Source organism: Neovison vison, chromosome 5 (genome assembly GCF_020171115.1).
Source record: "Neovison vison isolate M4711 chromosome 5, ASM_NN_V1, whole genome shotgun sequence".
NCBI classification, from domain to species: Eukaryota; Metazoa; Chordata; class Mammalia; order Carnivora; family Mustelidae; genus Neogale; species Neogale vison.
The window spans coordinates 83,451,277-83,475,371 of record NC_058095.1 but is presented as its reverse complement, the minus strand read 5'-3'; the positions used below and the strand labels follow the sequence as shown (position 1 = coordinate 83,475,371).

The 24,095-nt window shown below is 37.4% G+C and overlaps 1 protein-coding gene across 4 annotated transcripts in view; it reads right to left on the bottom strand.

Annotated features, from left to right (window-relative positions):
• Nucleotides 1-24,095, bottom strand: part of IFT88 (intraflagellar transport 88) — a 155,175-nt gene that overhangs the window by 70,702 nt on the left and 60,378 nt on the right. For all 4 annotated transcript variants that reach the window (XM_044249390.1, XM_044249391.1, XM_044249392.1 and 1 more), the window contains 5 exons: nt 16,251-16,350; nt 11,454-11,540; nt 4,991-5,177; nt 3,136-3,244; nt 169-319 (listed from right to left, as the gene is read on the bottom strand). In XM_044249390.1, the coding sequence (XP_044105325.1) occupies nt 169-319; nt 3,136-3,244; nt 4,991-5,177; nt 11,454-11,540; nt 16,251-16,350 (634 nt within the window). The remainder of the gene's footprint in view (nt 1-168; nt 320-3,135; nt 3,245-4,990; nt 5,178-11,453; nt 11,541-16,250; nt 16,351-24,095) is intronic.

Below are 24,095 nucleotides of genomic sequence, written 5' to 3'. Positions count from 1 at the left end.
AAGGTATCCAAATTGGCAATGAAGAAGTCAAACTCTCTCTCTTCGCAGATGACATGATTCTTTATATGGAAAAGCACTTCTAAATTTTAAAGATGAAAAGGACTGCTGACTGTTTTATAACAATTTGTAAAAAGCTAAGAAGTAGAAGGAAAGTAAGATTATACCTACCTCATAGTAATATTGAAATGCTTGGGATTTATCCCCTTCACTATCATATAATTCTCCTAGTTTAGACAAAGCTCTAGAGTCGGTTGGAACAACACTGATCAGCTGCATTAACCATTCAATAGCTTGATTGGGATCTTCCATTAATTCATATCTTGGAAAATTTTAGTTAAGGATAATACAATTTTTCTAAATTCATTGATCAATAAGGAAACCTAAAAACAACATTATGATAAACATATTTCTTAGCCTATAGTAATGTGCTATTTCATACTGGTAACTCTGAATTTCTTCAAGGATGGGGATGAAAAATGGAGCACTGTACACTCATGTTCATATATACCTTTTTGTTTTTCCTTTTGCTTCATTACTATCGACTAAAATCAACTCCCAAATCTCTAGCAGAATTAACAGTTTACTCTTTTATCCAAAGCACTATCTAAAATTTGTCCTTAATAAAAATGCCTGCAAGTTGTGTTAAAATCATTCTACCTCTCTTAGTATGTCTAACATATCAAGGGAAGAGTTTCCCTGTGAGTTTTCCCTAATTAGATTATAAACCCCAAATAGGAATTTCTTTTTTTTGAGTTTTTGTGCCTAGTAAATCCTCTGCATACACTGAAATAATTTATTCCCACCAATACTTATTGACTATTTTTATATTAACTGTCTTTTTTTTTTAAAAGATTTTATTTATTTATTTGACAGAGAGAAATCACAAGTAGGTGGAGAGGCAGGCAGAGAGAGAGAGAGAGAGAGGGAAGCAGGCCCCCTGCTGAGCAGAGAGCCCGATGCGGGACTCGATCCCATGACCCTGAGATCATGACCTGAGCCGAAGGCAGCGGCTTAACCCACTGAGCCACCCAGGTGCCCCTTTATATTAACTGTCTTAGTGAAATGAAAATGTTCCAACCCAAAATTTTACTTAAAAAGAAGAATCTTCTGGGTTTTTTTTTTTAAGATTTTATTTATTTGAGAGGGAAAGAGAGACAGAGAGAGAGAACGAGCAGGGGAAGAGGCAGAGGGAGAGGAAGAAGCAGACTTCCCATTGAGTTGGGAACCTAACATGGTGCTCAATCCCAGGACCCTGAGATCATGACATAAGCCAAAGGCAGACGCTTAACCAACTCAGCTACCCAGGTGCCCCAAATACCTTATTTTTAATGATAACAAATGTGTTATCATAAGAGAAACATAAAACCAAGAAAATGTATTCAAACAGCCTTACACATATCAATTGCTTAACTGAATCCAAACTGATCCTTAACTGGGCAGTAAAAGATCATGATAGTGGCAGTTTCAGAGAGATCATATGGACAAAACAAAAAAGCTAAAAGGAATAAACATGAAACCAACTGCTCTAAAAATAATTTTTTCATTAAAAAATGTTTTACGTACTTTAACAAAAGTAGAGCAGATAGTATTAAAAATTATTAATGGTATACCTTATAACATGCTTTTTCCTAATATATTTCCATAAAATTTATATCAAGATAATGCTATCTTAAACACCTATGTAAGATTTTAAACTTGGGGTACCTGGGTAGCTCACTCAGGCAACCACCTCTTGATTTTGGCTCAGGTCATGATCTCAGGGTCGCAGGATCAAGCCCCATGTCGAGCTTCTCACTCAACAGGGAGTATGCTTCTCTCTCTCTTCCTCTGCCCAAACCCCTCTCTGAAGATAAATAAATAGAATCTTTTTTTTAAAAAGAGAGATTTTAACCTTTCCTGGAACACCCAGATTGCATGGTCAATTAAGTAATCGACTCTTGGTTTCGGCTCAGGTCATGATCTCTGGGTGGGGACACTGACTCTTATGATGCATTCTGTGTTGAGTGCAGAGTCTGCTTGAGTTTCTCTCTCCCTCTCCCTATGCTCTTCCCCCAATTCATGCAAGTACTCTCTCTCTCAATAAATAAAATCTTAAAAAAAATATTTTAACCCTTTCCAAATATTGTTGTGAAGGCTTATTATTTTTAAAATAGAGAAATTAAAATGTTTTTCAAGTACTGTCGAAGGCACTAAAAATATTAACAAATTTCTGCTTTTTCAACCAAAGGCAAGGGGGAAAAAAAAAAACCCAAACTAAAGAAGGCCAGGAGTTGTAGGAGAAATTGATATAGGAGGAATGTTTTCTATTTACATTCCCCAGAGTTCTAAACATAATACTGGCACATACAGCACAGAGTCAATAAGTGGCTATTGAATGAAGGGAACGAATGATTGAATTCAAATAAACTACTGGCTAATTTTGTAGGGTAAAAGCCTTTGAAGAGTTATAGTCATTATACGTCAACTAAAATAATTAAGACAACCAAATTCAATCGAAATTCAATTAATAGTACTAATAAGTAACTAACAATATTTTCCTTTTAAATAGTAAGTTACTTCTTCAAAAATACCCTATAAGACTCAGAGTTAATGCATTCTAAAGTATCTCATCTACAGCCAATGAATAGTTTATATGTATTAAACATGTTATACTCAATGATTTCGATTATTATTTCCAAAAATTAAGAAACAGTAGTTTTAACCTTTAAGTAATTCCTTTTATAGCAAGTGATCTTTTAAAATAGGATCACCCAGAAAACAGACTCATAACTATAGAAAACAAACAGATGGCTACCAGAGGGCAGGTGGGTAGGGGGAGTGGATGAAATAGGTGATGGGAATTAAAGAGGGCACTTCTCATCATGAGCACTGAGTAATGTACAGAATCATTAACTCACTAAGCCATACCTCTGGAACTAATTTAACACTTGTGTTATTAACACTAGTGTTAACTAATTGGAAATTTTAAAAAAAGAAAACAAAACAGGACCACTCAAATATTTTTATCACATATTAATCTGATAGGTTTTAAAATATTATCCTCATCAATTATTTAATTGGCTAAGGTTAGTTAATGATTGGTACTCAGTCACCAAATGAATTAACAACTGTTCTTAAGTTTTTCATATAAGATACACATTTGCTATCTGGTAAAGAACTTGGGCACTGTTTCTCAGGATTGCGTGAAGTTTCAGGAAACAATCCAAAGCCTCATCAAGCCGATTTAGCTTCTTATAGGTAAGGCCTTAGAAAGAAGAGAGAAAAAAGCTATAAGCATTATTGGTAGACATTTTCTCAAAGTCACAAAATAAATCCATATATATGTAATATTCATCCAGAAGAGAAAATAAAGATGAATAGATTTCTCTTAAAAAAGAACAAGGTGGGGAAGGAGATTTCCACTAACATTTGTCAGAAACCAAAACACACTATAATGCTTTAATGATTGTAAAGTGTTTAAGGGGGACCAGGAATAGAGAGAGACATCAGCAGAATACAGAGTTTAGAAACTGACTCAGTTACAGAATTTAAAATCTGTGGGGACTAAGGGACTAGTAACAAAAGGTGCCAGGACAACTGACTACACATGAAACAAAAAAATGTAGGTTCCTATTTTGAATACATTCGAAACTTATTTTAAAACTAAAAAGAAAAACAAGGATGTAGAAATATGAAAAGAAAATACAGGAAAATGATTTTATCATCTTGGGGAAGAGCAACAAACAGAGGAAGCCACACATTTTCAAAAAGCAAAATTTGACTAGAAAAATTGTTTGACAAAAGAAATTACAAAGTTAAAAAGTGAAGCAAAAACTTATAAAGAGAATAATATATACCTAGGCAAGAAATCTCCTGCATTAAGGCTTTTACTATTCACTTTCCTTGGCCAGTAATGCTCTTTTCCCACTTACCCACATGGTCACACCCTCCCTTCCTTAATAATATGACTTTAAACTCTCCTTGACTCTGTCTAAAATGGCCAGTTCCTCCCTGCCTCCTCTCCAACCCAGCCAGGTCTTCTTTTTCCCTCTGGCAGGAGATTAAAGACTCTTCTGGGGGAGGAAGAATCCAACTGGCCAACAGGCAGCTCCCCAACTACACAGATCAGACAGATGGCCCTGTGGCAGGGTGCCAGTACATCAATTTCGCTTGTGGCCTCAGAGATCCCACTCAGCTTTAGCTGCAAACTTCTAAATGCAAGAAGACCGGCCAAGATCATCAGACAGCTGAGGAGAGTTCGTGACATGAAATATAGTGGATAAAACAAACAAGCAAACCAAAAAAAGCAAAAACATACCTATGCAGGGAGAAGAACACTTCAAAAGAAACTTCATTAATATCCCAAGAGATAAGACACAGTATTGCATCATTGTGTTTGCCCCACTACAAACTCATGAACAGAAAGAAGTGATACCCATGTCAGGTGACCTCTGACAAGCAGGGAAGGGAATAAGATGATGGTACGCCTCTAGGTCTTATAACATTTTGTTTAAAAACAATACGTGATGTGAATATGACAAAATTTTAAAATGCATTAAGTATAGTGGTAGGGACATGAGTGTTTATTTTTCTGTAAAATTTCTTTGTTTGAAACTGATCATATTTAAAAAGGAGAAAAAGGTTTTTTCCCACCTATCAGTTTGGCAAAAGTTAAATATCCAGTATTAACATGAATTTGGGAAATCAGTCTCATACACTATGGTGGTACATAAATTGGAAAAGTCTTTTTAGAGGATAAGAGACAACATTTATCCAAATTTTACATGTGCATAATTTTTGGAATTATTAGTTTCATTAAAAATAATCTACAATCCAAGAATATCCTTTTCAATTTTTTGTTACAAGGAAGTCAAATTTTCCCTCTAATGAACTGGAGTTCTTTAAGCCAACTTAAGAAAAGAGAGAGAGAAAAAAAAAAAGAAAAGAAAAGAGAGAAAAAAAAATTATAAAGGAGAAAACCAAAGAAAGCAATTTTGACTGTTTAACTTACCAATATTGTAAAGTGCTTCAGTACAAGAAGAATCATTTCTTAGAGCCTCTTTATAGAATTCAGCTGCCTTCTCATAATCACCATTTGCAAAAACTGTATTCCCTTTATTAGTGAGAGCTGAGGGATTATATCTATCAGAGTTCACAGCTAAATCTGCATAGCTGCTGGCTTGTGAAAATTCATTTTCCTAAATAAAGTACAAAACATACACAAAATATTTGGAGTTTATCAAATATATTTTCTCTATGTTCTGGATTACAGACACGATAAACAGATTTTCTGAGATTATGAATATGATAAATATTTTACATATCTTGGTCTTGATAGGCTTATTCTACAAAAGATTTTTAATCAGTAAGCTCCTTCAACTACCCAAGTTTCTTAGGACTGAATTCTTCAGAGACTCGTGGTTTGAATAACAACACTAATTACATGTGAGTGGCTCCAGTGGCTCCAGTCTGAATGCCTAAATTTCAAATCGCAACTGCAATACTATGTTTCCCAAACCTACACCACTGAAATAGGTAAAAAGGCATCATTCTCCTTTCTGCACCTCAAATTGATTGCCATCACGTACTAGGATTTGCATTTCTAGCAATAAATTGTCTTCTCTCCGTCTCCTCTGCCAAGTGTTCCATCAGGACCTTGCCTTCATTCACTTAAGCTGCATGGACCTTTCAATTCTTAATAGTACAGCATTTGTGCTATGTCCGCTTGCTTATGGTAGGAACCAGACTTCCTAGAATCCTAGTATCCCCTTCCCCCATGGTTCTTTTCTAGAGTTGGCTGTAAGAAACACGTAGGACACATGGAATGCAGCCATGAAGCAGCAGCTTTTACTCTCTGAAGGTCTTTTTCTGGTCATCAGTGGCAGGATTGTTGCAGAAATGCCTATGTGTTCCAGCCTGTCCTCATTCCTCATTTGACTCCACATCCCGCTCTTCTTCCCAACTGTGCTGTTCCAGCTGACCACAGTCACCCAGATACCTGACGGGGCTTGGCTCTGGACCCAAAGAGGAGGCAATAGTGCAGAGGCAATTGCTTTCCATAGGGCTTTCCATGAAGGCCCCCTTTCGGTGGCTGCTGGACATGCTTGGCCACTAACTCACTGATTGGTGATCCCTGTTCAGATCCTCTGACTCTCCTTCTGCACCTTCACCTCCATAGCTCCTCCATCATTGTGTAATTTCTGGTTCCCAGATCCCTTCTCCCTAAACACTCACAGTGACGCTTCCCTTAGTGAGCTTTTAAAAAACTGAGATACAATTCACATTTCTAAAAATGTACACTTCTGTGGTTTTTAATATATTCGCAAGAAGTTACACCACCATCACCAATATTTTCAGAATATTTTTACACCCCCTCCCAAGATATCCTGTACCCCTTAGCAATCATTCCCCATTCCCCCTCCCACGCTGGCCCCTGGAAGCCACTTACCTGCTTTCCATCTCCATGGATTTGCCTATTCTGGACATTTCATAATAAATACAATCATATAATAGGTGGCTTTTTACGTCTGGCTTCCTTCACCTAGCATAATGTTTTCGAGGTTCATCCATGTTGTATTATGCATCAATGCTTCATCCCTGTATGCAGCTCAATAACATCTCATTGTATGGATAGGCCACATTTTGTCTATGCATTCATTGTTGATGGACACCTTGGGTTGTGCCCACCCACTTTTGTTTGCTATGAATAATGCTGTTATGAACATTCATGTATTTGATATAAAAAATGATACCTAAAAGTGGGGTGCTGTTGTCATAAAAACTAAAACATATAACCTTATCTTTTGGACTAGGCAACAGGCAAAATTTAGAGAAGCATTAGAACCACATTATTGGAGGCTGGAGAGGCAGTAAGGAATTGCTACCAGAGGCTGAGTAGACTGCAAGTCATATTTTACAGTCATGAAACAACTGGGAAAACTGGCATCTACACTGACTTGGAAGTTAGAAAGTGTACTTAGTAAATGTGTGCATGTGGCCAAGGAGGTCTCCAGGCAGGAGGTTTAAAGTGCCAATTAACTTATTTTAACTGGGCATGATAAAGTACACAAAGAGAAAGAAGCTTAAGAGAGAACTGTTCAGATTTTCCAACTTGAATTTAGAAGAAATATAGGCTGGACAATAAAATTATTTCATATCTCTAGTTTGGGCTGGACAATAAAATTATTTCATATCTCTAGTTTCTCTTAGCAGCAAGAGTCTCAGAGTAAGAACTGGTTGCAGGGTAGAGATCACATCAAGGGTGTGGCTAATACCCTTTGGAACCCTCTCAGAAGGATTTAAGGTAGTGAGTAGCAAAGCTGACCTTCTCTCTCAGGTAGAAAAAAGCTTCCAAGTATCTTTGGGGCTCTATTCCACAAAAGCCTTGTACACCTAAGTGGAAAGGGGTCTGCCTTGAAAAGAACTGTGGATGTGGCTTTTGGGGCACCCCCAATAAGATTTATAGAAAACCTGCCAAGTTTTTAAGGGAACTGAACCAGCTTAAGTGTTGCCAGCTTGGATTAAAGAGACACAGTCCAAAATGAAAGAAGACCTGTGGGTCCCCAATTTTTCTGGGAAGAAAGCAAGCTAAGAAAGTTAATCAGCTACAAGTATTGGTTATTTATTTTTGTAAAAGGAAGGTGCCCTCTGAAAGCAGAGCCAAGAGCAACAGAGCCCAAAGGATTGGGCGTACCACTCCCAAGGATCAAAGCTGGGTCCTGAGGAATATTCCCTTTTCCTACTTTAGGGGGCACTGGCCCCATGTACTTAGATTTCTGACCCATTCAGAACCAGTGTCTGCTAGGTACCTCCATCTTACCCCCTTTGAACAAGAGTATCTATTACAGTTACCCTGTTCTTTTTGCACCACAGGATGTTAAGTCTATGGAGGAGATGGCATGTTTTTCTGTTCCCAGACCTTTGGATCAAGAGGCCCTGTGTCTGAGAAAGACCCATCTCTATTTAGACCTGCTGCTGTGAGTGTTGAGACTATGAGCGTCCTTGGAGTGGTAATCACTTGCATATGGAAAGGATGCACTGAATGCAGGCAGTGACAGACTTTTAAAATAAAGGTCCCAAAAGAGTCACACCTCCCAGTATTCAGGCCCTTATATGGTTCTCTTCCATGTTTGCTTTGCCCAAATAGAATAACAACAAATTCAGTGCACACAGGAGCCTGATAAGTACCCGAGTGCCCTGGGGTCTCCTCCTATGGACCCTATCCCATGTAAGAAGTCTGGGCTCCCCTGCCAGAGAAGGAGGAGGAGGAATGAGTTGCTGGTCAGCAGCTCAGCTGTTGACGTGAGGGAGGCACTGGTACCATGCAGCCTCAGTCAAGCCTCAGAATATGGCAGCAGGATGAGTGACCCCAGGCCAGACCAGCAGAAGGACCATCCAAGTGAACCCAGCATTTTCAGGTAGAATATGAGCTAATACACGGTTATTTTAAGCCACTATGTTTTGGGACAGCTTATTATAGAACAATAGAAACTGATACAACTACACACTGGATATCAACAATACATATCCAATTATGTATCATGTATATGACTATGTACCAGACTCACAATTTTGCCTCAAAACAACGATTTTCCTCAGAATGATGTGCAACAAATTACTGATCAGATACTGTGATGACTCTCCTTGGTTAACTAAATCTAACCATTTTTCTTCTTTTTAAAAAAATCTTCTTAGTCTCCACCCGAACATTCATCAAACTTTGATCACTTATTTAACCACTCTGTCACTATATGATAATAATGTCCATTTGGTCACTAATTTAGCCATTTTTACAAAAATTACAAATGATTTTCTAAATTCAAATGTAATGGCTATAATGGAGACTGTGTTTCAGACCCCCATACTTGTCCTTCAGAAGTGCTGGGAATGTTGCTGGCCATCAGCCTCAGCTGTCAGCCCTCTCTGTGAATCACTCTAGCCCAAAGAGAAAGAGGAACCTTGCCCAAAGTCACAACCCCTTCCTGGTGAGCAGGCTGTATCCAATGACTGGTTGATGCAGAGGTACAAAGGCCCACCCCTAGCCATCCCAATTCAGAGGGTCCAGCAGGGTTGGCTAAGGCCTGTGGTGACTACGTCACAGCCCAACTTCCTTCTTCCCTCACTGCTGCTTCCAATCCTCTCTGAGGTGCTGATCCAAAGAGATTTGTCCAGTAAACTTTATGAAAGCTCATACCCAACTCATGAGTTTGCTGTCTCACCAGCAAAAGTGGCCTTTTCTGACCCTTCATTCTTGTGTGCTACCTCTCTGATTTCAGTATTATATACTTCCTCTTGGTGCCTTCCTTTACTTCAGACATCATACTGTAGTTCTCTTCTGTTCTTCTTGATCTGAGTCTTATTTTTGTGTCTTTAATGTATGTGAATCCCAAAGTTAGTTCTCAGTTCTGCACTACACTCTCACACCTGGAAATACTTTCTATTGTCTTAGTTCAGGCTGCTATAGCAAAAATTACAGACTGGCTTAAAGAGCAACATTTATTTCTCACAGTTCTGGAGGCTGAGAGATCCAAGATCAAGGTGCCAGCAAATGTGGGTTTGGTCAAAACCATTTCCTGGTTTGCAGATGGCTTCCCTGCTGTGTCCTCACATGGTAGAGAGTAGGCTCTGGTTCCTCCTTTTCTAGTAATGGTCCTAATCCCATCAGGGGACTCTCATAACTTCATCCATCTCCTGAGTTCATCCAACCCTAATTATCTCTCAAAGTCCTTATCTCCAAATACAGTCACATTGGGGGCCTGGGCTTCAATATAGAAATTTGGTTAGGGGAGGGGACACAATCAGCCCATAGCATCTATTATCCACGCTTTAACCTCATCAGAGATGATCATCAAATTTTATATAACCCTAACTTCCCATCTGAGATTAGTTCCATGTGTTCCTGGACATTTCTATTTAAATATATCACCACTGATACAAACATTTTAAAAAATATATTTAAAAACAAACTCAGCACCTCTCCCCCTAATCTGCAGCCTCCTCTACTCCTGCACCTGGCACCACTCTCCTGCCAGACTTAAGATACTGGAAGCATTGTTCACCAGTGGTTTTGAGCTCCTTTGCATCACAACACATGCAAGAAATAACATCTTTCCACTGTAACAGTAGTTCAACACAGCAGTAACTGTCAGTGGGGCAAATATCAGAAGTTCAAAGAGGGACTAGAAATGTAGTTTAACTAAATATAGTGATCCTTATGCATACATTCCCTCCCAGCTTTCCTGCCTCTGTGATTTTGTTCATTCCTTTTGTCTCCCAAAATGTTATTTGCCTCCACAGAATTTTCTTTCTTTTTTTTTTTTTTTTAAAGATTTTACTTATGTGACAGAGAGCGAGCGAGAGCAAGCACAAGCTGGGGGAGTGGCAGGCAGAGGGAGAAGCAGGCTCCCCGCTGAGCAAGGAGCTGGATGCAGGGCTTAATCCCAAAACCCTGGGGTCATGACCTGAGCTGAATGCAGATGCTCAACCAACTGAGCCACTCAGGTGTCTCTCCACTGAATTTCTGAAGCACTCATCACCTATATTAATTAATTATTCTCTACTTTCAACCAAACTTCCCTCTTCCCTCCTAGGCTACCTGCAAGCTTTTTTTTTTTTTTTTAAGATTTCATTTGTTTATTTGACAGACAGAGATTATAAGTAGGCAGAGAGGCAGACGGTGGGGGGAGGAGGAGGGAAGCAGACTCCCTGCTAAGCAGAGCCAGATGTGGGGCTCAATCCCAGGACCCTGGGATCATGATCTGAGTCGAAGGCAGAGGCTTTAACCCACTGAGCCAACCAGGCGCCCCCTCCATGCTTCCTTTGTTCCAAATTAAGAAAGTGCCCTTTTAGTGAGCTTCTAGGCTTTTGGTATTCCGCAAGACTGGGATCCAGCAGATGCTCAAAGTGCGCTTCTTATGGTGACACTACATCTTACATAAATCATTTAACCTGAAACATCATTTTCTTTACTACTAACATGGTGTTGATATAGGGAGTGCCTGGGTGGCTTAGTCAGTTAGGTGTCAGACTCTTGATTTTTGGCTCAGCCATGACTTCAGTGTCATGACATCAGTCCCTGTGTTGGATTTCAAACTGGGTGGGGAGCCTGCTCAAGATTCTCTCTCTCCTTCTCTCTCTGCCCCTCCCACCTACCTTTCTATCTAAACAAAACAAACAAAACAACAAAAAAAAAACTCTAGTTCATCTCCCAGATCTACATTCTATAATTCTGAGTAATGCTTAGCACCATAATTTTTCTCCCTCCCTTCTATTTCTGAGATGATCCTCTTACTCATGTCCATAGATAAGGCCCCTGGCCCAGAACTTGTCATGACCAGACCCTCTAGACACCCAATCCTACTAACATTCTCCACTAATCTTCTTTGGAGCCTCTCTAGGCATGCTCTTCAGGCAGAAATTCAGCAACATAAAAATACCACATTATCAACTCTTAGTATAAAAAAAACAAAACTTACCAAGTAATAAAGAAATGAGAGGTTGGTTGCAGCTGCACTTTTCACTCTACTGTCCTTTTTTTCAAACATTTTTAAGGTCTCTACAGCCTAGAAATGAAATATCTGGAAGTTACTACCATTGTAATATGACACTATCTAGTCTTAAGGTTGGGGTAAAGATCAATGTATCTAGAGTATAAGGCCAGGTTAGGACACAAAGGAAGTAGATTAATATGTTTAAGAAAACAGATTATAAGATGAGAATTTCATACCAGAATCTGAATGTCAAGATCCTAGAAAATGTTCAGACTAAATAAGCAAACCAAAACCAGACACTAAGAAAAGGTGTCAGGAAAGAACATAAAAGACATATAGGAACCCAGTGAAAAGGTCTAATAGCAATGTAACTGGAGTTCCAAAAAGGGAAGAAAGACTATTGGTTGATAATTTTCCAAAACTGATGACAGAAACTAATTCTGGAAGTATTACAAAAAAATAATCTTAAGTAGATCTAAATATAATTATATTCTCAAGCCATGAGAATGAAAGTGCATTTTTAACCATTTGGCCAGTCGGAGACAATCCTAACCAAACAGGATATTTGGAATGGTCAACACTTAACATGAAAGGTGAGTGAATACTCAACCTAGAAATGCCTGAGAAATAACAGGAAAAAAAAGTGGAGGAAGGCAATGAGTTTTCCTTCCCTCCTTCAAAATACATTTACTGAATAGAAAATGCTTGGCTTCTTGGCACCTTCTGTTCTTAGGGAGAGTTGAGTCCAACCAAAAATCCTACTTTAGTTTTTATGATGGTCAAGAGCCACCTAATATTGAAAATATCTGACAAATCTGTGTCATGCAAGTGTTTGAGCTCATATGAAGTACCATTAAGTGTACTGATTCAATTTTGTTAAGGATAAAAGATTTTAAAATACTAGATTCTACATATATTGGTTATAATATAGGTAATTATTCTTTTCAAGGTTTTTTGATTATTTTAAGGAAAACCACTGAAAGTTTCTAGACTAGTAGTTTACAATTCTTCAAAGTAAACCCTGGAAGAAAAAAGACCCCAATACCATAAGCTCACTTCTGAGATTCTCACTTACTTTCTTGGAAGGATCTTTGACAGAATTGCCAAGAAGTTCCTAAGATGCACCTCAGAAATTACTGCTGTTTACACTGTACATCCTGTAGAAGTTATCTCATTGACTCTTTACACAACCTCCATGGTTATTAATGTAAAAGTTACTGCTATTTTGAATCTCTAGGTTTTATAAGCTGTATTTCACTTTGAATAAGAATTGACATGTTTTAATCTTTACCTTTAGAGTGTGTCAAAATAAATATAATGTGTTGATTTAAAATAGAAGGCATATGAACAGATTTAACTCACACATCTATTAAGTTCTCTGAAGTAAAGTGCAGAGGAAAAAAACTGTTTTCTGATACTTATGATATCCATAAAGCAGGTTATCAAAAGCAAACCAACAACAGTTAAAAAAAAAAAACCAGTATGCTAGAAAGTTGTTTACATCATTCCTTTTAGAAATAACTATTCATATTAGTCAAGAAAATGTCTTAGATTTTTAAATTTTCATCTTGTTACCTTGTGGCTCATTAGTAACAAGACATTAAGACTACATATAACAACAAATTATTCTCCTCTCAAAAGGTTACTAACGAATTCAAACAATACATATAAAAAGCAACGTAATCTTAAACCACTATTTAAAAGAGATAACATAAGTATTTTGAACTTTACAACATTCATTTAAAGACTTATTTATTTATTTGTGAGAGAGAGAGAGAGGGAGAGAGAGAGCGTGTGCAAGCACATGAATGTATGAGTGGGGAGAGGGGCAGAGGGAGGAGACAGAAAAAAATCCTCAAGCGGACTCCACGCTGAGTGCTTAGACCAAGATCATGACCTAAGCCAAAACCAAATGGCTACTCAACTGACTGAGACACCCAAGTGCCCCACACTTTACAACATTCATTAAAAAATATGAGAGAATAAAAAGATATTTCGTATTTTAAATTTCTAAACTCTAAATCACTCTAAAAAAAGCTATAAAATTATTCTAATAAAGGGAACATTCCCAAGATATCTAGCTTTGAAATTGGTTGTTTTCATAACCGTTCTTTACATGTCAATAAAGGCATAGCCAATATATCTGTTTTTAAAAAGAAAATATTATACATCAATTCATTTACAAGTGAAACTGATAAAAGTACACCTAGTAAAATTAAATTTAGTTCTGAAGAGCAAAACAAATAATGAAAATAAACATTGATAGTTTGCGTTATGTCCCCCCGCCCCCAAATGGTTAGGAAAATAGATATATCTCCATTTTGGGTTTCTTTTCTGAATGATGCCATCTACCTACTGGTTTCTGTATTCCATTGCATCTGTCCATACATTATCACTGGCCTTTATGACAAACTACTTCATTTCATCTACCTTCGGCTTTTTGGTGGATTCCTTCTCTTTTACAAAGGTGAGTACAAAACAGCACTATCATCACAAAGAACCATACTCTGAGATTTCAGCATCTTTACTTAACTATATAATTATAACCTCATATAAGAAGGCATACATTTTTCTCTTTTATTTTGAATTGTAAATAAAGTAGTCCTCATCAAATTATCATTATGAGTTATGTCAACTCAATCCATTTTAATCTAACAAGGTTCCTTTCAACTAAGGTTGTATCATACCCACCTCATCATACTTACAATATACAAATAAAAGAAACACAAAGTCAAAGCAGCAATGTTGAAAAGAAAGCAGAGATTACATTTTTAAAACATACGTAAACTAATTAAAATCTTGAAAATGCAAATGGGGCATAAGGTATTTCAAAGGAGAATAGCTAGGTAAGTGGCAAACAATATGATTTGCGTTAAGTGAATTCTAAAATGAAATTCTAAATGAAATTTAACATAAAGAAATTAGAGTTTCTCCTTTAATAGACAATTTTAAAACAGAAGTAATACACTTAAATCTTTCAAAAAGACCATTTAAAATAAAGTATCAAGAGAAAACTGGCAAATACGGTTTTGTCTACTTTGTCACCTGTAACAGTACTTTTCACACACATAAAAAATTATTTTTTTGGTGCAGAGATGACATTGGCAAGATAATAAAGACCAATTTTTGTGACTTCACTTTCACTGGAAAAGTGTTACAACACTTATAGAGAGTTATCGCTGCATTTTTAAAAAATTAATTAATTTATTTGACGGAGAGAGAGCACAAGTAGGCAGAGTGGCAGACAGAGCGAGGGGGAGAGAAGCAGGCTCTCAGCTGAGCAGGGAGCCTGATGTGGCACTTGATCCAGGACGCTGGGATCATGACCTGACCTGAAGGTAGCCACTTAACCGACTGAAGCACCCAGGCACCCCAATCATCACTGGCATTTCTTTTTCTTTTTTTTTTTTTTTTAAGATTTATTTTATTTACTTATTTGACAGACAGAGATCAGAAGTTGGCGAGAGGCAGGCAGAGAGAGAGGAGGAAGCAGGCTTCCCACAGAGCAGAGAGCCCGATGCGGGGCTTGATCCCAGGACCCTGGGATCATGACCCGAGCTGAAGGCAGCGGCCTAATCCACTGAGCCACCCAGGCGCCCCATCACTGGCATTTCTAATGACCGCGAGTGTGATGATCGAATGACACAAGAGACATAAAGGTACTTTGAAAGTCTTTTTGGTGCTTTACAAATGCCAAAAAAAGTTTAAGTATACTAAATGCATATATACAATGGAACCAGTCTATGGGACTGCATTATATTAATCATATAATGATTGCATGAGCCCTGGCGTTTATCTCCCCACTTCTCTAGAAAGAAGTTAGTCATTCTGTTGTCTCCTAGACAAAAGGAAGACCTTACGTAGGAAGAAAAACTGAAACACAGGCTTGGGACAGGATGCAGTAAAGATACTGTGGCTTCCTCTGGCCCTACCTCTCTGGGTCTAAACTTGGGAGGAGCTGAGTTTTCTAGTTATAGACACATTTGACACTAATCATTGGTTTTATGAACCAGGATATCGGGTTTCATTTTGTTCCTTCTCTTCAGTTATTGTCACCCCCATCCTTCCTTTTTAAAGCTGTCTACTCTTCTAGGCCTTGTCACAACCAGGTCTCATTTGAGAGAGACCACTGAAGGTAGAGTACCCATTCCATCTTGACCTAAGGTAGCAAGGTAGCAGTGGTACCAGCAAGAGCTCCTAGAGCATTATGAAACTGTGTTTAGCAATGGGACCCTTTTATGCCCAATGCAATGTTAGTAAGTAAACCAAATAAACAAAACAGGTACCAAGAAAGCTACTCTGGTGAGCAAAGCAAATGGAAGCATCAGGCTACTAGTTGGGCTCCTGGCATTCCCTGATTCTAAAAAACCTTAAAGCTTTAGGAAACAGTTTGAAAACCTCTAGGGGAGAGAAAAAAAAAAAAAAAAGGATGAGGGAACCTACTCTCTTGTGTTTAATATTTTCTTCTCCCAATAAAGATAAATAATACATGGAAAAAAAAAAAAAAGAAAACCTCTAGGGGAAAGTTGATCTCTGAACTAGAATATGGTTTAGTAATTTAGGACCTATGCTTTAAATGAACAGTATTTACATGGGGACAAACAAGACAAACACATAAAAATTAAAGTGATATTATATTTTTGGAAATGATGTTAAGACAAGTAAAAATATTACTCAACTTTGGAATAATCACAGATAACAATAATCTAGAAACAGCTCCACAAGATTATTGCTTTCACCAGTGAACATATAAAACTTCATCTACAACTTTTAAAAACTTACTTGATTAAAGTCCTTTTGTCTCAAGTATGTAATTGCTTTGTTTATTTCCAGATCATTTGCTAACTCTACATACTGAGAAGCTTTCACAACTTCAACACACCTATAATGGAAAGCATAAAAAAAGTTATTTTATTTTGTTTTGGCATATTTATGTTGTTGGTGAGTTCCTTCTGACTTTTCAAAATAATGTCTAAGGGTCCCTTGTGCTATCTAAGGCTAAGCACCAGATTTGTTGCGAAGCAGGGAGTAAGTTGCTGAATTGTTTAGTTTGTACACTAATCTTATCTAAATTAACTTTGGTTTATTGTCACTTCTAATTATTTATGGTATTTTGAATAAAATTGGGTTGATATGTATAGTCTCATTTTTTAATTAACTACTAAAACAATTTCAATTTGTAACAGGTTAAAAGTATTTCTATTTATTTTTTCATCTTAAATGTTCTGATGGTGAAAAAAATTCTATAGAACTTGTAGAATATGTTTAAGTTTTATGTCCAACTTGAACAGACTACCATAGATCTGTTCCCCAAAGCACACAGAACATTTGTTTTTAACTATATATCAGACACTGCACAGATTCCTTTATAAGCATTATCACATTTAATCCTCACAACAACCCTGAAAGATAGGCATGGTCTCTGTTTAGAGATACAAATATGGAAGATCTAAGATCACACATCTAGAAAACTGTCAAGTAAAAATTTGAGCCCAATTTTTATTGACACCAAGCCTATTCTTCAAATTGAAGTCAACTGAAATCAGTTTAGTTGACCATGACCCTTATTTAAAAAAAAACAGAACATATAAAATATCAAAGGGCTTCATACATAATAAGGACAAGGACTGTTTCATGCAACGTATTTCAGTAAACAATGTAAAATAAATTTCTTACCAAGGTCTCGTTCAAAAATATTTCAAATCCAATGGCCTGGACAAGAATTTTTTTTTTTAAGATTTATTTATTTATTTGAAAGAGAGAGAGAGAGAGAGAGCATGAATATGGTGAGGCAAGGCAGAAGGAGAAAGAGAATCTCAAGCAGACTCCCCACTGATCGTGGAGCCCAATATGGGGCTCAATCTCACTACCCCTAAGCTCACTACCCTAAGATCATGACCTGAGCTGAAATCAAGAGTTGGACATTTAACTGACTGAGCCACTCAGATACTCCTAGCTTGGACAAATAATTTAAAAACATTATAGCAGAAGATCCCTTTCTTCAGGTAGAATCTTCTATTTTATCCTTGACTTATGAAAGAGCCTCTCTGCTTGCAGTGGGGATAGAGAACGTGAAGCCCTGCCTGCACAGTACCCCTCTGAATGACTCTCTGTTCCCAAATCCACCCCAATAAAGTAGCCTACTAAGACTGCAAGGGCTCCAAGTGAATGATCTTGAAACTACTGATACATCACTGCATTCAGCAAACATTTGTTGCATGTCTACTAGATGTCAGACATTATATTTGGTTCAGGGACTAAAAGCGTAAACAAAATATGGTTCATGCCCTTGCAGGTGAAGCAGACCAGTAAATTTAGTTCTGTATAAGAACTATAATAAAGGAATACAAGAATGCAGGGGTAGAGACTCTAAACCACACTGCGGAAAGGTATTCCAGAAATATTTGCCACTCAGTTTGAATCTTAACTTTTTATTACTTAAAAGAGACACACCTTAAATTAGGAATATAGAATTGTCAAAAGTAAAGTGAAAAAAAGAAATACCAGTAGCCAAAAGAAAACAAAAAATGCAAACTTAAAGGCAAGAAACATTATTAGAAGTAATAAAGGACACCGCTTAATTAAAAAGGGCTTATTAATCCACCAAGGATATAACCCATTCTAAATCTTCATACACCTAATAACATAACTTCAAAATAATATAAAACAAAAGTTAATACATCTGAAGAAATAAAGAAATCTGTAACTACAGTAAAAAAAAACTTTTTTTTAAAAAAGATTTTATTTATTTATTTGATAGAGAGAGAGACAGAACACAAGCAGGAGAGTAGGAGAGGGAGAAGCAGGCTCCCCACTGATCCAGAAGCCTGATGCAGGGCTTGATCCCAGTACCCCGGTATCATGACCTGAGCTGAAGGCAGTCGCCCAACTGAGCCACCCAGGTGCCCCAGTAAAAAAAATAACTTTTAACACAACTCTCTCAATAGCTAAAAGAATAAGCAAACAAACTACTGGGTATTTACCCTAAGGATACAAATGTAGTGATCCGAAGGGGCATGTGCACCTGAATGTTTATAGCAGCACTGTCCACAATAGCCAGATTATGGAAAGAACCTAGATGTCCATCAACAGATGAATGGATAAAGAAGATGTGGTGTATATATATACAAAGGAAAGAACCTAGATGTCCATCAACAGATGAATGGATAAAGATGTGGTATATATATACAATGGAATACTATACAGCCATCAAAAGAAATGAAATCTTGCCATTTGTGACGACGTGGATGGAACTAGAGGGTATTAGGCTGAGCGAAAAAAGTCAATCGGAGAAAGACAATTATCTTATGATCTCCCTGATATGAGGAAGTTGAGAGGCAATGTGGGGGTTTAGGGGGTAGGAAAAGAATAAAAGAAACAAGATGGTATCGGGAGGGAGACAAACCATTAGAGACTCTTAATCTCACAAAACAAACTGAGGGTTGCCGGGCGGAGGGAGGTAAGGAGAGGGTGGTGGGATTATGGACATTGGGGAAGGTAAGTGCTATGAAGTGTGTAAACCTGGCGATTCACTGACCTGTACCCCTGGGGCTAATAATATATGTTAATAAAAAAATTAAAAATTATGAAAAAAAGAATAAGCAAACAAAAATCAATAAGGATAAAATACATCTTATCAAAAGTGACATGAGAATAAAATTGAAGTCTTTTATTTATTAAAAAGATAGGATCTGTTTAATAAAATTCTTCTTATATAGAAAACTTCAAATGCAGATGGCTTTACTAGTGAATTCGTCCAATTGTTTAAAAAAAAAAAAAGCCAATCCCCTCCTCTGGCGGGGGGAAATATCTGAACTTGTGGCGTAAAGACAGTTTACCCCTGTAACAAAATCAAAGACATTGTTTTTTTAAATTACAAATTTCAGGGGCATCTGGGTGGCTCCGTCAGTTGAGTATCCAGCTCTTGATTTCAGCTCAGGTCATGATATTGGGGTGATAGGATTGAGCCTCGTGTTGGGCTCAGTGGGGAATCAGCTTGAGAGTCTCTTTCCCTCTTCCACTGTCCCCCCACTGGGACTTGCTCACTCTCTCTCTCTCTCAAATAATAAATTCTTAAAATTACAAACTTCATCTTTCTCACTAATGTGGATGCAAAAATCCTCAGCTAAAGATCACCAAATCAAATCCAGTGATATTTTAAAAGGATAATACATCACAATCAAGTAGAGTTCATTCAGATGATTTAACATTCAAAAATCGATCTTACGATTTTTTGATAGATAGATTTTCATAAAAACTCTTAGCTAACCAGAAAGAAAAGGAAACATTCCTTCATATGATAAAGAGTACGTATAAGAGTCCTATAGCAAGCATCATACTTAATGGCAAGTTGTGGAAAGCTTTACCCTGTGAGATCAGGAACAAAACAAAAATGCCTATTTTATCACCACTTCAATTCAGCACAGAACTGGTATCAAAGCCAGTGCAATGAAGGAAAAAAACAAAAAGAAGCATAAAGATTGGGCAAAAAGAAATAAACTGTCATTATCTATGGATAGCAAAAGTTCATATAGATAGATAACCCAAAAACATCTAGAGATGACTATCTGCATTTAATACATTTAGTAAGTAAATGTATTAAGGTCAATGGATAAAGATCAATATCTATAATCAACTATATATCTACATACTAGAAAAGCACAAGTAGAAAATGAAATTTTAAAACTATGCCCTATACCATCAAGAATCAAATACGTAGGAATAAGTATAACAAAAGACATGCAGCTCTCTAGACTTAAAACTAAAGAAAGTATTTGTGGGTGCCTGGGTGGCTCAGTAGATTAAAGCCTCTGCCTTTGGCTCAGGTCAGGATCCCAGGTTCCTGGGACCAAGCCCTACATTGGGCTCTCTGCTTGGCGGGGAGCTTGCTTTCCCCCTCTCTCTCTGCCTGCCTCTCTGCCTACTTGTGATCTTTGTCTGTCAAATAAATAAATAAAATCTGAAAAAAAAAAGAAAAACCCCACAAAGCTAAAAAGTATTTGAAAGAAATTACAGAGACCTAAGTGGAGAAATGTATTGTACTTACAAATTTGAAAAGTAAACATTTTAAAGATGCTCTCCAGCCTGATCTATAGATTTGAATGAAATACCAATTAATTTCCCAGTAGGTCAAGAGAAATGGAAGACAAGACACAGACTAGGAGAAAACATCTGAAAAGCAATGTCCAGACTTTCACTAAGCTACTGCATGGTACTGCTGTCCCACTGTCCATCTTGTCTGGCCATGTGGCTAAGCAGGGACCAAAAACTGACACTAGCCCCTGATGCAAATGCATGTCCCAGACAGCAGTCTGCAGAGCCCAAGCAAATCTAAGTTCTTGATATGTCTTCCACAAAAGCCTTGTGATCAAGAGTCTTCCCCATCTCCCAGGGCCTTCTCCTTGTCTACCTCCTACATAAGATTCTCATGGAGCTTACCAAAGCTCCCTCTTTTTGGTTTGAATTGACCAATCTGGCCTTATCCCATGAGCCCAAAACATTCTACCCATGGACCCTAATATGGCATGTACCCCAGCTACAGCCTTTCTTTCTGCCTGTACCCTATCTTGACTTCCCTGTGTGGTGCCTCCACTTGTACTTCCTCTAGGACCTGTGAGTAATAAACTTCTCTATCTCAATTTCTCATGGTCAAGAGTAATATCCATTGTACAGATGCACCACTACACAGCAATGAAGATGAACAAACCAGAGCTACATGCAACAACACTGACAACTGCCACACAGAGTAAAAGACACCACACATGAAACAATATGCATAGCACAAGTCCACCTATATGATGTTCAAAAAAATGCAAAACTAAAGGGATGACTGGTTAGGTGGTTAAAGTCTGTAGAAAAGCTAGGAAGTGATTACTATTTAAGTCAAGATATCCATCACCCATCAGAATGGGAGGGGCAGTGTTTGAGATGGGCACAGCAGAACTTCTAAGGTGCTGACTGTGTTCTATTCTTTAAATGTTATTAATCTAGATAGGGGTTACATGAATGTTTGCTTTGTGATAAATCACTGAGCTGATGTTATTGGTTCGTAATTCTTATGTGCTTTATATTTAACCACATAAAGGCTAAAAATAATTTTAACCCCATACAAATGAGCTAACAAAAATACAGTGACAGAATAATTAATGATGAAAAATCCAAATAATGCCAGGACTGACTTTTTCCTTTTGGTTTTCAATAAACAGGTATATTATATTACATGAGTTTCCAAACCTGGCTGCCCATCAGAACCACATGGGAAACAATGAAAAAATATAGATTCTTTTGTTCATCTAACACCACTGAAAAATACGAATGCTTGCTCTCTACCTCAGAACCCTAACTCAGATATATTGGGAGCGGGAGTGGAGCCGAGTCATTTTCTTTTAATAAGCTCACAGTATCATTCCAATGAGTACACTGTTTAAGTCACTGGCATAGTAAATGTTCTGACCTTAACTAGTATTTGTCCTTAGTGAAGCTAATACATTTTTTACTACTCATTTCTCTCAGCTATAAAAAGGCAATGATTTCATGCTTATCTCATTGAGAGAAAATATACAATAGTATTAAACAAGAATCCAAAGTAGCTGTCCTCGATAAATTGAAGCTAAAGTAAAAAAAATTTAGCCAAAATTTAGGATGTGAATGATACTATACCAGGCCTGAGCTATACACCCATTGAAAATTGCCCCAGAGAGAAGGAAACAAAATTAATGACCCTGTCTTTAGTAAAAATATATAAAATTTCTGGTTTTATAATTAACTTACTAATAGCTTTGAGAGCTAGATATTGGCATAATCCAGATTTCAAATAGGCTGAAATAGTCAACAGTGAACAAAACAACTAGCAACCACTTTTTTAAAACTGTCCCCTTAAACCATTAAAAAAAATTTATATATATAACAGCCAATATGACTAAGTGAAATAGAAGACTATAACGATTTGTCTTGATGAAGTCATTTAAATATTATTGAAATGGAACAGAAATCAGGTAAGTTTAGTTTAAATGCTTTTTTGTTGTTTAATTTGAAGTCCTAAACATTCTCTAAACATTGAACAGATGTTATTTATATCTTATAAAAGCCTCTTCTTTAATATTCTACAAAGAACAAGACATGAAGAAATTAGATATGGAGAAAATATGATGCTTATAAATAACCATTATGGAATGATATCCTGTATGTAAAGTTTTTTTTTTTTTTAAAGGTTTTATTTGTCAGAGAAAGAGAGAGAGACAGAGAGCGCGCGCACAAGCAAGGGGGAGGAGCAGGCAGAGGGAGAACCAGGTTCTCCGCTGAGCAAAGATCCTGATGCAGGACGTGATCCCAGGACCCTGGGATCATGACCTGAGCTGAAAGCAGATGCTTACCTGACTGAGCCACCAAAGCATCCCGTAAGTATTTTCTAACCATAGCCAGAAGCTCTGATGTTGACTCTAAAGATCACTGTCCTCCATTCAAAATACACATATATACATACATACAGAGGTATATAAATGCACATAGTTTTTTTGTATATAATCACATAAAATGTACACATATGCATATATGTTCATAAGTATATACACATATATATTACAGTTTCTGAAAAATATTATGTAAGCTTTATGAATATCAAACAATATGAATATATTGTTTATATTATATTTATATATATTCATATATATAAAATATATGAAGCTTTGAAGAAAGCTTCAAAGTTACTAGAAACATGGGTTTCACATAATCTGAGATCGGGCAAATATTTTTTAAAACCTGGCAAGTTCTATCTAGAGATATAAATGCCTACTTAGTTAACACAAAGAAATAAGGCTTACTACATTTTAGTTTACAAATGAAATCTTAAAAATACCTATGAATTATAACATAGTTATGATATCACTATGCATATCACTATGCTCTTTGGCTAAAACTAATATTATACTACGTAACATTAAAAATACTGTTGGAGGAGTGATGTCAGCAAAATGGTGGTATAGCAATTTCTTGTACTTGTACCCTCCCCAAAAGATCGATTTTAAGGACTATCCATGCATGAAAATATTTTCACAAGAGCTAAGGATTCTAGGTGAGGGATTACAGCACCTGGGTGAAGATCAGATGTAAGAAAAGACACACTGAGGAGGACAGATAGATTCACAGACCCCCTTCATTTTTCCTCCGAGCCTAGACAGCCTGGCATGGAGAGAGAAAGCCTCTCTCCAAGAGAAGTTGAGTAAAGTAAGTGTCTGACTTAACTGCAGACTCTAGACTAGACCATCCCAATACCAGGCTGACTCTCAATGCCCTAGGTGACTCCCTAGCACACTCCTATGAACCCAGGATCCTGCCCATCCTGCTACCTGTAGGATTCTACACCTCAGGTGGCTCCTAGGCATCAGGCTCCACAGATAGTACCTGTGAAACAAGGTTACCAGCTCACTCCAGTTCCTGGTGGCTCCAGTGGCCCAAGGTGGTTCCTGCAAACTTAGGTCCATGGCCCAATGGATAAAGCAGCTCCAGTGGTTCCAGACAACCTCTAGATTCCCAGCAAGCTCCCATGAACCCAGAATCCTGACACATCCTAGCATCAGCCAACTCCCAGGCAACAACTTTGGCCCTACAAAATAGACAGGATGACTGGGC